The sequence below is a fragment of the Sebastes umbrosus genome, chromosome 3 (genome assembly GCF_015220745.1).
Source record: "Sebastes umbrosus isolate fSebUmb1 chromosome 3, fSebUmb1.pri, whole genome shotgun sequence".
Taxonomy (NCBI): Eukaryota; Metazoa; Chordata; class Actinopteri; order Perciformes; family Sebastidae; genus Sebastes; species Sebastes umbrosus.
This window is the reverse complement of record NC_051271.1, coordinates 15,350,674-15,364,825: the sequence shown is the minus strand read 5'-3', so window position 1 is coordinate 15,364,825 and position 14,152 is coordinate 15,350,674. Positions and strand designations below refer to the sequence as shown.

The window sequence follows — 14,152 nt, the reverse complement described above, 5'->3', positions numbered from 1 at the left end:
GAATGAACTACATGAATGAGTGTTGCAACTGCTCTTTGCAAAGACTTCCAGGAAGAGAATCTCTTAAACCTCTCAGGGGTGAGAGGCTTGTCCCTTGTGCTAGTGACGCAGCTTGTCACTTGTGGTCGGATCTCTGTATCTGAGTCTGGGTCAATGAGCTTGAAGACGTCTTGCTGTTCACTGCAGGTTTTGTGTGGTTCATACAAGAACGCTGGTCCTGTGAGCCCGTTGGAATTGGTGAGCTCAGAGGCCTGGACATACCTGGAAGCATGATCGGCAGGATTATGCTCCGTGGGTACATACTGCCACTGCCTTGGCTGTGTAGATTGTCGAATTCTATGAACTCTGTTGCCACCACAAACCTCAGTACGCAGAGAATTCACAGCTGGTGCTGACGAAGTATCCTCCTCTTCCTCCTCCCCGCCGTCCTCTGATGGGGCGTTTAAGGCCTTGAATGCCCATGGAGGTGGACCAGGATGCAGAGCTGTAAGATGACTGTGACTGGTGCACTCATCACACTTCAATGTGGCTTTGCAGTTGCGGGCGATATGCGAAGATGATGAGCAGCATTTGAAGCAGATCCCTTGCTCTTTCAGGTAGGCTTTCCGTTCCTCAATGGTTTTCAATCTGAAGCCACGGCATTTCCTCAGGGAGTGGGGGTTGTTATGGATGGGGCAGTGTCTAGCTAGATCATCTTTAGATGCTGTTTCATTCCAAGCTGCAACACGGGAGACATTAGTCGTATGCACAGACACTGGGGTTCTGAAACTTGAGCGCTTTAAGGGAGGTTCCTCACTCTGAGGAGAGCTGTTGCCCAGAAGTGCGAAGCTGGGATCATTTCTTGTTTTAGCCTGGTGGCAGATGAAATGAGTGAAGAAAGAAAAAGGGGGGTAAGAGACATGATACTCCTCCTTATACCTTGATCCCTGAGAAATCCATTTCTCCTGTAAGCTGTATGGCAGCTTTTCCACGATGGGGCTGATGCCGCGTGCGGTGTCCAAGTATGCCAAGCCTGGTAGATAGCCATCTTCCTTTGCTGAGAGTAGCTCTGTTAAAAGGTCCCCTAGTTCTCTTAACTTGTAGTTGTCCTTATTTGTGATTTTGGGAAAGCTGTCCAGCTTCTTAAAAAGAGCACTTTCTATGACCTCAGGAGCGCTGTAACATTCATCAAGCCTGTCCCAGGTGATTTTTAAAGCTGCTTCTGGGTTGCTTATATGAACTGCCCTCAAATGCCTGACGTATTCTGAGGACTCTTTACCAAGCCATTTTGACAGCAAGTCCATCTCTTCACCAGCAGTAAGGTCCAAGTCTCTTATTGTATTGAGAAAAGATGACCTCCATGCTCTATAGTTTTCTGGACGGTCATCAAAGTGTGATAGGCCGGTGCTCACAAGCTCTTTGCGTGCCAGATACTTTGCGATATCCATCATAACTGAAGACTCTGGATAACGTCCTGCATGTGACGTAGCTGCATACTGAGGGGCATTAGACCTGGACCTTTGATGCCAAATGTCACTGCCTGGTCCTTGTAGTATTGCCTCTTTTTTAACGTGAGGGGCATTTATGCTTTGTAGCTGGACAGATGAGTGAGATTTGTGAGGTATCTGTGAGGTCTGGGGTATCTCTGACCTTAGTTGTGAGTTAAATGGTGTGGGACTGGCATGACCTACAGCATACTGGTTGCCATCTTCCTCCAAAACCTTCTGAGAATCTTGAGATGTAAGCCTCATGGGTTGTTTCGATTGTTGCTCATGTAGTAAGTTTAAAGCTGACTCAGACTGCTGGCTAATACGTGTGGCTTGGTCCCTGACATAATCACTCACACGTTCATGTGTGCCTTGTACTGTTATTGGGTGGCTTTTCCTGTTGTGAAGCTCCTCACCCTCATGCTCTGCTGCTGCCTCCAATATCTCTGCCTGGGCAATAGCAGCTGCAGCCTCCTTTTCGAGATGCAGGGCGTCCAAATTAGCCTCTAGTCTAGCTTTGTCAACTTTAATGGCAATCTCCCTCTCTGCAAATGTAACACGTGCTCGTGCAGCCTCTGCCTTGGCTCTTGCTCGTGCTGTTGCGGCACTGACTGATGATCTAGATGATCGAGTCAAAACAGAATGTTGGGAACTGTTGACCGATGCTCCATCTCGTAAGCTCTGTGTTTCCTTTAGTGTAGAGCCTTGGAAGTCCTTTCCGTCCATGATGTCTGTTACTCACTGCGATCTGCTGCTGTAGTGTTGTTTAGCCAGCTGCGTATCCGTCTTTTCACTGTCCTGCTCTCCTTGTGTGTGTTAGGTCAAGAAACTACAACGTTAATTTAATTTTGAACATCCATTTCTATTTTCCAGTTCTCCTTTTTTATCACTTGTTCTATGGAGGACAAAAGATGCCACAAAGAATCTCAAATCACGTCAGGAAATTACTTCAACCCAAAATCCACAACAATCCAGTTATTACTAGACAAGTGGAAATTGTTATGAAACTCAAGAAACCTCAATTTCAATGTTCTATTTCATTATTTATATTATACTGGTTTTCAATATCGTTATTATCAATGATTAAAAGACATCAGAATTTCAACGTCTCACCCGGTTAATAGTTGATTTGTTGGACTCAATCAGGTCCTTTGGATCCGAGTAGAGATGGTCCAGAGTCGCTGGGGATCGGTCCTGTCGTCTCTTAACTTGTAAAGGTACAGGCAGGAGGTTTCTCCTGGATGATCAGTCACCGGTCTTCCGTTGTCTCAGGACGATCTTCCACGGGATCCTGCCGACAACGCCAAATTGTAATGGAAATTCTTTCAGTATTCCAAGATGAGTCCTAATGAACGTTGAAATCAAGATCCCAAACAGATGAAATGTCTTTGTTGTATTTTATTCTTGCAAGAAGAGGCACTGGTTATACAGAGTCGCACAAAGTCTGCAGAAGAGTGCTCCGCAGGAGATTATTACAATGTTTTACTCAGACAGTGTCCCAGTAAAAGTCAACACTCAGTACTTTCTCACTGCATGAGATGAAGAGCACACAGACAGTAACTTTCCACTGTTGCATAAAGAGACATTATTACATACAATGTAATTTTCCATTACAGTAGGTACACAATTCAGCAGTAAGCCAAACTCCATTCAAATGAATACGTGAGTCAGGATATAGCGTCCAAGCTCCTGGTGCTTTATTGGGCGGCACCCTCATATACAATGTGAATAGGAGTGAAACTGAAGACATAAACAAAGAGTACAATCAGTAAATGCATAATCAAATTATTCGTTACAGTATAAACTTCACATAGCTTCTCTAACTGTATGATACTGTACGTAATGATAATAGTCAATAGTCAATAACAACAATAAATGACAATGACATGTGGTTAAACTAGCAAGTATCAAAATAAGGCTTTATAAAATATATTTCACGAAAATACAGTCAAGCTACTGTTCTATGGTCTGTGCTAAACCAATACTTACAGACGATGCTTTCGAAGGCATAAACAAAAGGAAGGATTACAGCAGATGGTTATTGAGACCAATTAGCGAAAATGTGGCTGCATTCTGAAACTAAAATGGCGACTTCCGGTTCCGGGTCAAAGTGCATGTCAAAATAAGCGAGAAATAAAAAGGCCCAGGAGGGGGCGCTACTGCCCCAAAACTGAAGGCACAACATCAGACATCAACAGCTGTTGAATCTGACTGACAGCTGATCCAGCTGTGATCAGCGGCTGCTGTCATCAGAAACGGACGTCGCTTCACGTGACGCTTCAGAGGAAACGACGTCTCATGTCTCTAAAAACATATTTCCTCGTTTCCTCTCTCCTCGAGTCTTTTCCTCGCCTCCTCCGCTCGCATCTCCCGTGGGCGGGACTAAGACGCGAGTCGAGGAGAGGAGTCAAGCCGTATAAAAGCACCAATGGGAAAGACCCACACAGTTCATACAGATACATTACACTGCATATGGTAAATTTAGCAAAACATAGGTCCCTACAATTGTTTATACTTCATTATGACAATAAGTCAAAAGGCACAGTTTACTTCTAAAGTGTTACAATCATAATGCAAAATAATATTTTTCCCACAGTGATTTATTTTTATAAGATGCCCCGTATATCCATTGACAAACTAAGAAGAAGACTTAAGATGTGGATTATGATTTAAAACAGAACATTTTCCCCACGGTTAAATCAATTAAGCTGTAACGAAATTACAGACAGAACAGAACTTCCCTTTCCCACTTTGTTTATATGTAGCTGAATTTGGCCAACAGCTGAGGAGGTCACACCTTCTGACATTCAAATGGACACACTATTTTCTACCACATCTGGATCCAGGTATCTGTATGGGACCTTCAGATTCTTGTTTCTGATATTGATGTATGCACTTAACACTTGAAGCCTTCCTTGAAAAGCCTTCATCAGCTGGCGGGGAATCTCCTCACTGAAATGGTCGTTCCCGTACTGACCAAGAAAGACCTGATGACATCAAAGATACATTAGACATAGATGTTTTCCAGTTACATTTTAAATGTTTATCAGACATAAACTAATGGCAATGTAATGTACTGTTGTAGGTAGGGATGTCATGATATCAGAAACTTAGTAGTTTTTACCAATGCCAGTGAAATTCCTTGATTCTCGATACCAATTTGATACCACGGTAAAAAACTAAAATAAAACAATAAATCCCATGTACTTTAACATACACTCCTTTATTACTGCTTGCATTCTGGTTGTGGTTAGGGAGTTAAACGGGTCATAATTCCCTCTCTACTATCTATTTTATATTGCTGTGAAAACATCTCCCTCAAACAACTGGATTAATTCAGATTTCTCACTAAAAACTACATTTGAACACATCATGATAAAGTTATAATTTACCTTCGCCCGATAGAGTGGTGCAGGAATGACGTATTTTTGTAGGCCAACATGGAAGTTAGCGTCGCACTGGTTCCCTCGACAAAATGCCAATGGGATTTTGAATTATTGCTGAAAATAAGCTCTGTAGCAAACACAAGTTTATGATACTTACACGTTTTGTTCAGCAAGAGAATCCTCACAAATGAACACCGCTTTTTGTGATTTGTGAATTGGAATACAAATCACCAGAAGTAAAAAGCTAATGTTAGGCTACAAACAAACTACACCACGGTCGCATGAGCGTGCGTATGCACAACAAGGCTGTAAAGGTGGACGAGTCGGCATGATGACGTTTTGCAGTCTCATTTAGCCACTTCTTAGCAACCGCCTTTTTAAAGACATGTAAAAGTTTCAAAATTCATGAGTGGGATATTTACTGATGTATTTTATATTGTAGAACAAAACGTTAAAATCTCTTCAGCTTGTGTTAATTGCAGATCTTAATTCAGTCACCTAAACAAAAACGCATTCAAAAGACCCATTGACTTTGAGACGAGGCAACCGCTTAAATGCTGCGTCCTAGGACTCATTCCTGCAGCACTCCATACTCATTTTTACTGAAAAGTAGGGCTGTTCTCGACTACTGTTGACCTACTGTCACTAAAGGATGCCTCTGTGCGTTGGTTTCCGATGCTGAAGGGCACTTACCAAACGGTGGTATTTGACAAGTTGGGAGTGAGAACCGGTCGGGTAAGCAGCACAGTCCTGCATGGAGCTAACAGCTAACATTACCTAGCTCTCGTTCTGACGATTTCAACACAGATTTGTTGCTCGCAATGTAGCATTATCAGGGAAAAAATAGAGTGCGTCCCATGGACGAGTCGATAGTGAGTTTACTGCGTCTCAAACACATTTTCTATCGTCCCCGGGACAATGGGGCGCCATGAGTCTCGAGCCCTGACAGTACCTGTGATACTGTAGAAAAATGAGTACTGTCACGTTTTCAGATTATTGGCATCGGTTTGGTACCAAAGTATTGGTTCTTGTGAAATCCCTAGTTGTAGGGAGTGGATTTCTTCAGTGGGTCAAAGAGGGTATTTGTGTTCTAATGACATATTTACCTACTTTACACAACTTGAACATAAATGGGATTTATGTAATTTAATTTTCATGAAGTCATATGCACTTACCGAGTCAGAGGACTGCTTGCTAAGTAGCCAAAGGACAGCCATTCCGTGAGCTGTCGTGCCCTTGTCAGGCAATGTCTTCAGCATCGTGTCCTCACTTGTTGTCCCCTTTGTGGTTGGTGGAGGAAGTCGCAGGGTGGTGGGATTGTTGGGCATCCAGCCACCATAGTCATACTGCAACGAATGAATGATTGACAGATGACTGATTAATACTCTTTGAAGCCACGCCATGTTGTACTGTTGTTCAGTCAGTCCGCTATTTTGGTCCACACTGAAATATTTCAATAACTATTGGATGTATTGCCATGAATTTTGGATTGGAACAAATAAAAACAAATTGTAGGCATTCATGGTCCCCAGAGGATGAATTTGGTGATCCCCTGACTTTTCCTCTAGTGCCACCATGAGGTTAACATTCTTGGTTTCAGAAAAATGTCTCGACAACTTTCAGCTGGATTGCCATTAAATTTGGTTCAGACATTCATGTTGACCTCAGGGTGATAACGTTGGTGATCCTCTGACTTTTCATCCAGCGCCATCATTGGATCAAATTTGTATTTATCCAATACTTTGGTTTATGACCAAATACCTTAAAAACTAATGACATTCCCATCAGCCTCCGCTGTACTTTGTGTTTTGTGCTAATGAGGAAATGCTTGCACATGCGTGCATGTTAACAGGGTATACTAAGATTGTGATCGTAGTAAATATTATACTTGCTAAAAGTCAGTATGTTAGCATTGTCATTGTGAGTATGTTAGCATTTGTTGCATTTAGCAGCCTCACAGACCTGCGAGCATGGCTGTAGAGACTTGTTTATGTTAACGATAACAATCTTCAAAGTCAAAGGTCACTTTTTTGGCCAGAATTCATCCACCTCTCTCCAGTCCAGAAAAAAATGCAAAACCTCATGAATTCATTCCACAAAAACAGCAACATCATAATTAAAAGGCATCACCTGTCCAGCGCTCACAGCCGAGTGCTGTGCTGAGCAAGTGAAGATCACCATGGTGACAAACTTGACCAAGTCTTTCACGGTGGTGAAGCTCTGAGGAATTCCTGAGAATTAGAGGGAATAAACTGCATTACTTAAAGACATCTAGAAATTAAAGTTTGACTGAGGTTTGCATTATGATAATATAATGGTAAATTAAAGTGCACATTTATCATCATTAAGATTGAGCTTTTCTTTAAAACTCACCTGTGCCTGTTTGGGAAAGGAATCCATGTTCAAAAATGTCCAAAATCCACCTCTGCACTAATGGGTCTTTCTGGACCGTAGCGTCATTCTTGTAGTGGAATCTGAGCATTCCCTGCACAAACCTTTGAAAAAATGAGAACCAGTTCTGTAAAACACATTCCTAGTTGAATTATACAATTGTTTTCTTCACACTGTAGTAGTGAGACACTGTTGTGTTAGACAATTGAATGGCCATCTCTTTAGAATGATCAGTTCTGTTCTTTTGAGGAATTTGGTGCAATATTCGGCACAGTGGATCATACAACTTTAATATTACAGTCGATACCTTTAGATGGACAGAAAACCCTACACATTTCTTGCAGTTTTTCAGAAAGACTGATTAAAGAAATAATTTATGAAAAAACAAATGAGTTAGATAAGAGAACAAAAGCTTGCTAATAGAGAGGGCAGGATTGGGGCTCTCTTATTTTCCTATTTCAGGACGCTGTGTTGTGAATGGTCTCTTATTTAAACAGTAAATTGTCTTAAACAACATGTATTGTATCCCGAATATTTTGTTTACAGTATACTGGTTAATACAGCCCCAGTCAACTAAGTCATGTTAAAGCAGTCAGATACAATACAACACAATTCACTTCTGATCAGTAGTGGCAAAATCAGACTAGGCTCTCGTGCAGAGTAGGATAGCCAGGCAGGTAAATGGGGAAGAATTAACTAGAATAAAATTGCCTCTCTAATCATTTGTATTCTTGGGTTGCTTTCCTGTGAGGACTGCTGCTCCCTGCTGGAGCACCTCATTAACACAGATGTGCAGCCTTTGTGCTGGCCAGCTGATCTGTCCTGTCCTCATTACCATCATTAGTTTTATGTGATTCAGTTGTTTGCTTGGTTTCTAGCACTAGTTGTGTTTAACAACTTTTTCCCCTGCAAATGGAAAAGGAAAGCAAATCCTGTACTGAAATCTGAGACACACTGTGTAAAGCACAGCAAACTACCTATACTACCTGTAGATGATATCCCAAAGTTTGGCGTGCTTCAAAGTTAAAATATATGCCAATACCAGCATCTCTAAATTTCACAAATGAACACATTTTATCTCTTTGTTTAAGCAATACACAAAAAGAAATGTAAAAATAACAATTTGTAGTTTTACGAGGGGGGTTACATGCTGCAACTATTTCTTGGTAAACAGTGGCCATGATGAAATAAATCCTTTTTGAGAAAACCAACTGTGTTACAAGAGAAAAAAAGCTAGCTGGTAGAGAGGGCAGGATTTGGGCTCTTATTTTCCAAATATCAGGACACCTGTACTACCTGTGGATGATATCCCAGAGCTTGAGTCCATCATCCCTGTAGTGGAAGTTCGGCACAGCCTCCAGCCCTCGCTCAGCAATGTCTTCATGTATGCAGAGGGAGCTGTAGGTCAGTGAGGCCGTTGATCCTTCCAGGAGTCTCTTCATAGCATCTCCACCAGAAGCTGCATGCTAAGGAACAGTCAAATATGTAAGGAATATAGTTAGAGACAGATACTGTACATGATATTGAAAAAACAAACTTGTTTGATTGTTTAGGTAATGGTCTACTGAGTGTGTTGGTGTTTTTGTACCTGTTTGAAAAATCCAGTCCCCGATATTAGTTTATTTCGAGCTTTGTAGTTGATATTCAGCGTGTAGCGAGTGTGATGTACGAGGAGCTGAGGGAAAGAGGGAACTCTGTTAGTGACACTATTACATGTTAACAAAGTCAGAAATCTTGACGTTTCTATACCATTCAGCAGTGTGATATACTTGAAAATATATACACATTAAAACATTATGATTCATCAACTTTGGAAGATACAAAAATCACCAAGTTGAAAAAACTACAACTACAGTTAGTTCAGTATTCTCCCTTTCAGTTACCTTGTAAAGTGGATGCCACTCCCGCACGTTGCGCAGCAGTGACACTGCAAAGACTTCCGCCAGCAGATGAGTGCGCAGCAGGTGAACATTGAGTTCATGCTCGTGGAAATCTGCTCCTCTCACAAAAATCTTGGCCGTCAACCAGTCGTACTCAGAATCAGTAGGATAGAAGATGGGGTTGTCATCTGCTGGAGTCTGCTTCAGCTGCAGGAGAAGGAAGGAGGATGTGGTTCATTCAATCCATTCAATTCATTACCAGTACTGGTCAATTATGTTGTTTTATGTTTGACTATTTACTATAGCTTTCATCTGCTTTTTAGTTTGATACTCTGAAGTGGAAATTCATATTTTCATTGAATCCCAGGTGAGAACACAGGGTCACCTTGAGAACAGAAGCTTTACTTTCCTCAGTCTTACAAACTAAACTAAACTAACTAAACAAACTAAATAAAGTTGACTTGACCTACTTGCATCAGACTCAACTGTCAGCCTGTTAAACTTGGATATGGCTATAAGAGGAACCTTTTTACATGACTCGGGCAGCAAGAAATGAACTGCTTACCTAGCAGAGAGGATTCATAGCTGCCATAGATACTATTCATGGTAGCTGCTACTTGCAAATACACTTTCAGTAAGTTGGTTGCTTCCTGTCGCAGGGGAACCTACATCTTACGATTTGAATGATAGTTGTTTAAATCAATACTCAAACTTAAAACTTCACTATTAGCTATATTTGAGTGCTAATCTCACCTGAATAGCAATCGGCATCAGCTTTTTGTCAGGTGTTTTGTGGAGCAGGACCAGGGGAGCCATCAAGTACTGCTTCTTCCCATCGATGGTGTTTGGTGTCAGTCCATCCAAACTCTTGTAGTCACACAGGAATATGTTGCCTTCCTGTGAGGATGAGAAATGATTTGACGCACATGCATAAAGTTTGGATATTACATACTGTATATTAAGTGAACATGTAAGTGCAATTCTAAATTAACATGTCATGAGGAATAACATGACTCTAAAATCAATCAAGGTCAAGGCAATCACCTTCATTTCATCTGTCAAGCTGAGGGAGACCGCGTCGTCAGTCACAGGAAAGTTCTCGGGCAGAGCCGAACAACGCCGGATCAACATGGGATTGACACCATTTAGATACTGGTAGCCAAAAAAAGCGTCCTCCTTCCAATGTTTCTGGACGTAGTCTGGAGAAAGAACAGAGTTGAACTTCATTGAGTTTCAAACTGTGTGCTACTCTGGAAAATGAGAAACAAGAACAGGATTGTTAAGGGACATATCAGGGGTATAGATGAGTGTTGTGTTGTGTATGTTGTGTTGAGTAATACAGTGAGGCAAAGCAAGTTTATTTATATAGCACATTTCAGCAACAAGGCAATTCAAAGCGCATAATTACATAAAACATTAAAAGCATCGAGAAAACTCATTATAAAACATAAAATTAGTGACCTAAACAATTTGCTAAGCAGCAAACTTTGGGTTCCTCAATCTACATCAAGTGACCTAAACAGTTGCTCAAACAGCAATCAGTGGATTCCTCACTCTAAATCGGTGACCATCATGTCATTCCTTTCATCAGCAGATCATCCATGCTTTTATCTCCCCTAGATTTGACTATTGCGACACACTTTATTCTGGTCAGGGTTATTATCGCAAACTTAAACTGAAACTAAAATGAAAATAAGCACTGGAAAATTTTGCAGTAAACTGTAAACAAATTTAATCCTTTAAGAAAAACTAAGACTAAACTTTAATGATATTGCCTGGTTAAAAAAATAATAAAAATAAAATAAAAATGTATGTAAATATTTTTTAGTTTTAGATTTTTAGCTATAATATATCACTACCAAAAAAAGGAGACAGCATTAATTTCAACTCTCGTGACGTTGAACCACAGAAATTCATCGGACATGACATTCCAGGAGATGACGCTATGCTGCAATTACATCACAAATAATACTAGCCTAGTCTTGTAAAATTAAATAACAGGAACGTGATGCCATTTAACCAAGCTATTCAGCTCAGGTCCAATCTTAACCAACTGGGGTTAAGATGAAATTGCAGATGATAAGTTTTCTACTGAGTGTGGTAGTGAAAGAGTACTCAATTTGATTCCCAAATGAAAATATTTAAACATTGTGGCCATTCCTTCACAGTTCTCCAACCATGAATGTATATGTAGCTACATACTTCGGAGACATTATTGGCCCTAACAAAAACAAATTAAAACTACTCTAAAATGAAAACTAAATAAATAAAACTAAACCTTTCTGAAAAACTAAAACTAAACTAAAACTACACTCTGAAAACTGACTTAAATTAAAACTAAATTGAAAAGTGTAAACTAAAGTAAAAAAAAAACTAATTGAAAATGTAAAACTATTATAACCTTAAGACTGAAACTTATACAAAACATATATTTATATATATATTTCTTTTTTTCATTGTAAAGCCCTTTGTAACTTTGTTTTAAAATGTGTTATATAAATAAAAGTTTGTATTATTATTACTATTATTATCATTATTATTATTATTATTATTATTATTATTTGTAAGCATACAGTGTAAAGTATTCTATTAAATTATGGTAGTACCTGATATGTCAGGGTATTTGCCCCAGAACACCCCATTGATATCTTCAATATCAGCCCAGGTCTCCTTGGAATCACAGAGTAACTTCAAGTTTATGTCAAGCAGACTAGAAAATAAAAGCAGAGTAATTTTACATTTTATGATGCCTTAAATTGCTTTGATAGGCAGGTACATAGTTACATAGAAAGATATCTGATAGAATTTGAGGACCTTACCCAGTGAGTGCCGTGTAGTTAAACTCGGCGTTCTTGATGTAGGAGAATTTGGCCGAATGAGGCAGCTCCTCAAAGCTTTTAGCCTTCAGGTGGTGGGGTATTTCCTCTTCAGAGTCATTCCAGCTGGTAAAAATAGAGAAGAGCAGAGTGGTGAGGAACTTTGGACAGTCTAGATCCCTGTGTATCTGCAGTTTTAATTTAGAGAATTTCAAGCATACATAAACAATATTGCAATTTCGTAAATGTAAATGTAAATCAGCTTTTATTGTCACACATTGTATTGTACACAGCACAGCACACCGTGAAATGTAGTCTCTGCATTTAATCCATCCTAGTATATTAGCTTGGGGGGTCTGTGCCTTGCTCAAGGGTACCTCGGCATTGCCCAGGAGGCGAACTAGTTCCTCTCCAGCCACCAGTCCACAGTCCGTACTTGATCCTATGCCAGGACTAGAACCGGCTCCGGTTCCCAAGCCAAGTCCCTACGGACTGAGCTACTGCCGCCCCCACAACATGTGTTATAGTATACATTTTACAATACATTTTAATAAACCCTGGCAGGTGTAACAATGTCATATGGTGGTTAATTTAAAATTATATATCATGAATATATTCAACCAAAGAGGTTTGGCTGCATGTTAGTTTTGAGGTGCATAAAGTTAAAGTGTGTATAAGCTCTGAGCTCTCACCGATAGTCGTCGTTCACCGCATAGGTCTTGCCCCATTTGCGTTCATTGACCTCCGATTCAACTGTAGACTTTATATTAACTTGAAGAAAAAAACAAAACAAGGTTTAAAATTGTTGATATATACAGTGTATTAGCATGAATTTACTCCAGCATCTTTATTGTCTAACTTGCAGACCTTGTCTTTCTTTTGTGTGTTCTGAAGTCAGTGAACAACATACAGGCTGTCAGACAAGCTAATTACCACAAACCTCTTTCCTCTGTGAAGCAGTACACCTCAGAGTCATTGATCCAGCGGCAGATGGTAAACTTGTAGGTGTCTCCCTCAGGGGATTTCACCACCACCTTGGTTGGCCACCATTTAGAGTCTTCTGGAAACTCTGGGAAATGCTGTTTGTTTAGCTGTATCTGGACCAGCTTTCCAATGGAGTCCTTGCAGGACACGGTAAAATGAGACACCTGGAGTAATGATAGAAAAGGTTTTAAAACATTTTTGGAAGAGATAAAGTGTATTTGATAACCAAGAGCTGTAAGTTCTCAATAATTAGCATACAACACTGAATGTGGAAGGGTGGACAAAATCCAAATTGTGCAATATGTCCACTACATACATTTTTTACAGCCCATTATGGGGATTTATTGTTACTTTGGTGACATTTGTGAACATAGGTTGAAGACCTGCAGAGCAGCACTTATCCCTTTGCTGCCCATATGAGTCTGAGTTGGCGAGGGTTTACATCAGCTTCTCTAATTTGATATATTTAGATTAAGTTGAGGAAACGTGTCATACATTTAAACATAGAGAGGGATATTTCAGACTTACTGCCCCTCTGGCGAAGGATGAACCTCCTTCGAGTTTCGTGTGTTCGCTCTTCCCGTCTCTGCCCACCAGCTTAATGAAGACATTGTCTGAAGTGCCGGCATTGTCGAGAAAGGAAGTTGATATGGTCACTTCATAATCCACCATTTTCACTCTGGAAAGTAGAAGAATCCTGGTGGGGAGAGAATAATAATAACCATTCTCAGCAGTTATTTGGATAACTATCACTAGGTGAGCCTGAGTGCAAAAAACCTTTAAAATACTGGTATCACAAAGAAAATGGCATTGGAAAAGATATTATAACAACTAATATTAAATTTGTCTTTTAAATTTCGTAAAGCATCTCTCTTACCTGTTAATAAGACCAAGAAGTTCCTTTGATGAACTGCTCTTTTGTTAAAATAAATCACAGCGGATTTCTCTTTTTATACATATTGTGTGGGAGTGTCAAGCCAGTGAAAATAGGCGGCTCTTGTGATGGTGTGCTGGACCTTTACCAAATGACAGTAATGTGACGCAAATAGTGATGCCTTAAGGCTGCTTTAGATCATTTGATAAAGACAAACCAGCTTTTCCACTGTTAAAAGTGAGACATCCATCCATTATCTGTATCCGCTTATCCTATTCAGGGTCGCAGGGGGCTGGAGCCGAACCCAGCTGACATTGGGCGAAGGCAGGGTACACCCTGGACAGGTCTATTATTA

The 14,152-nt window shown here is 40.3% G+C and overlaps 1 protein-coding gene and 1 long non-coding RNA gene across 2 annotated transcripts in view; both read right to left on the bottom strand.

The window, feature by feature from the left end:
- Positions 1-13,940, bottom strand: part of LOC119485216 (hydroperoxide isomerase ALOXE3-like) — a 44,215-nt gene extending 30,275 nt beyond the window's left edge. Inside the window, exons 1-5 of the mRNA XM_037764615.1 lie at positions 13,801-13,940; positions 13,452-13,620; positions 12,880-13,087; positions 12,632-12,710; positions 11,943-12,065 (exon numbers count right to left, since the gene is read on the bottom strand). Of these exons, the coding sequence (XP_037620543.1) occupies positions 11,943-12,065; positions 12,632-12,710; positions 12,880-13,087; positions 13,452-13,595 (554 nt within the window). The 5' untranslated portion in view covers positions 13,596-13,620; positions 13,801-13,940. The remainder of the gene's footprint in view (positions 1-11,942; positions 12,066-12,631; positions 12,711-12,879; positions 13,088-13,451; positions 13,621-13,800) is intronic.
- On the bottom strand, positions 3,142-3,548 carry LOC119485226. The gene is made up of 2 exons (XR_005206227.1): positions 3,456-3,548; positions 3,142-3,206 (listed from the first exon to the last, which is right to left on the bottom strand). It is a non-coding gene; the product is annotated as an uncharacterized LOC119485226 (long non-coding RNA).
- Positions 13,941-14,152: the final 212 nt, after the last annotated feature.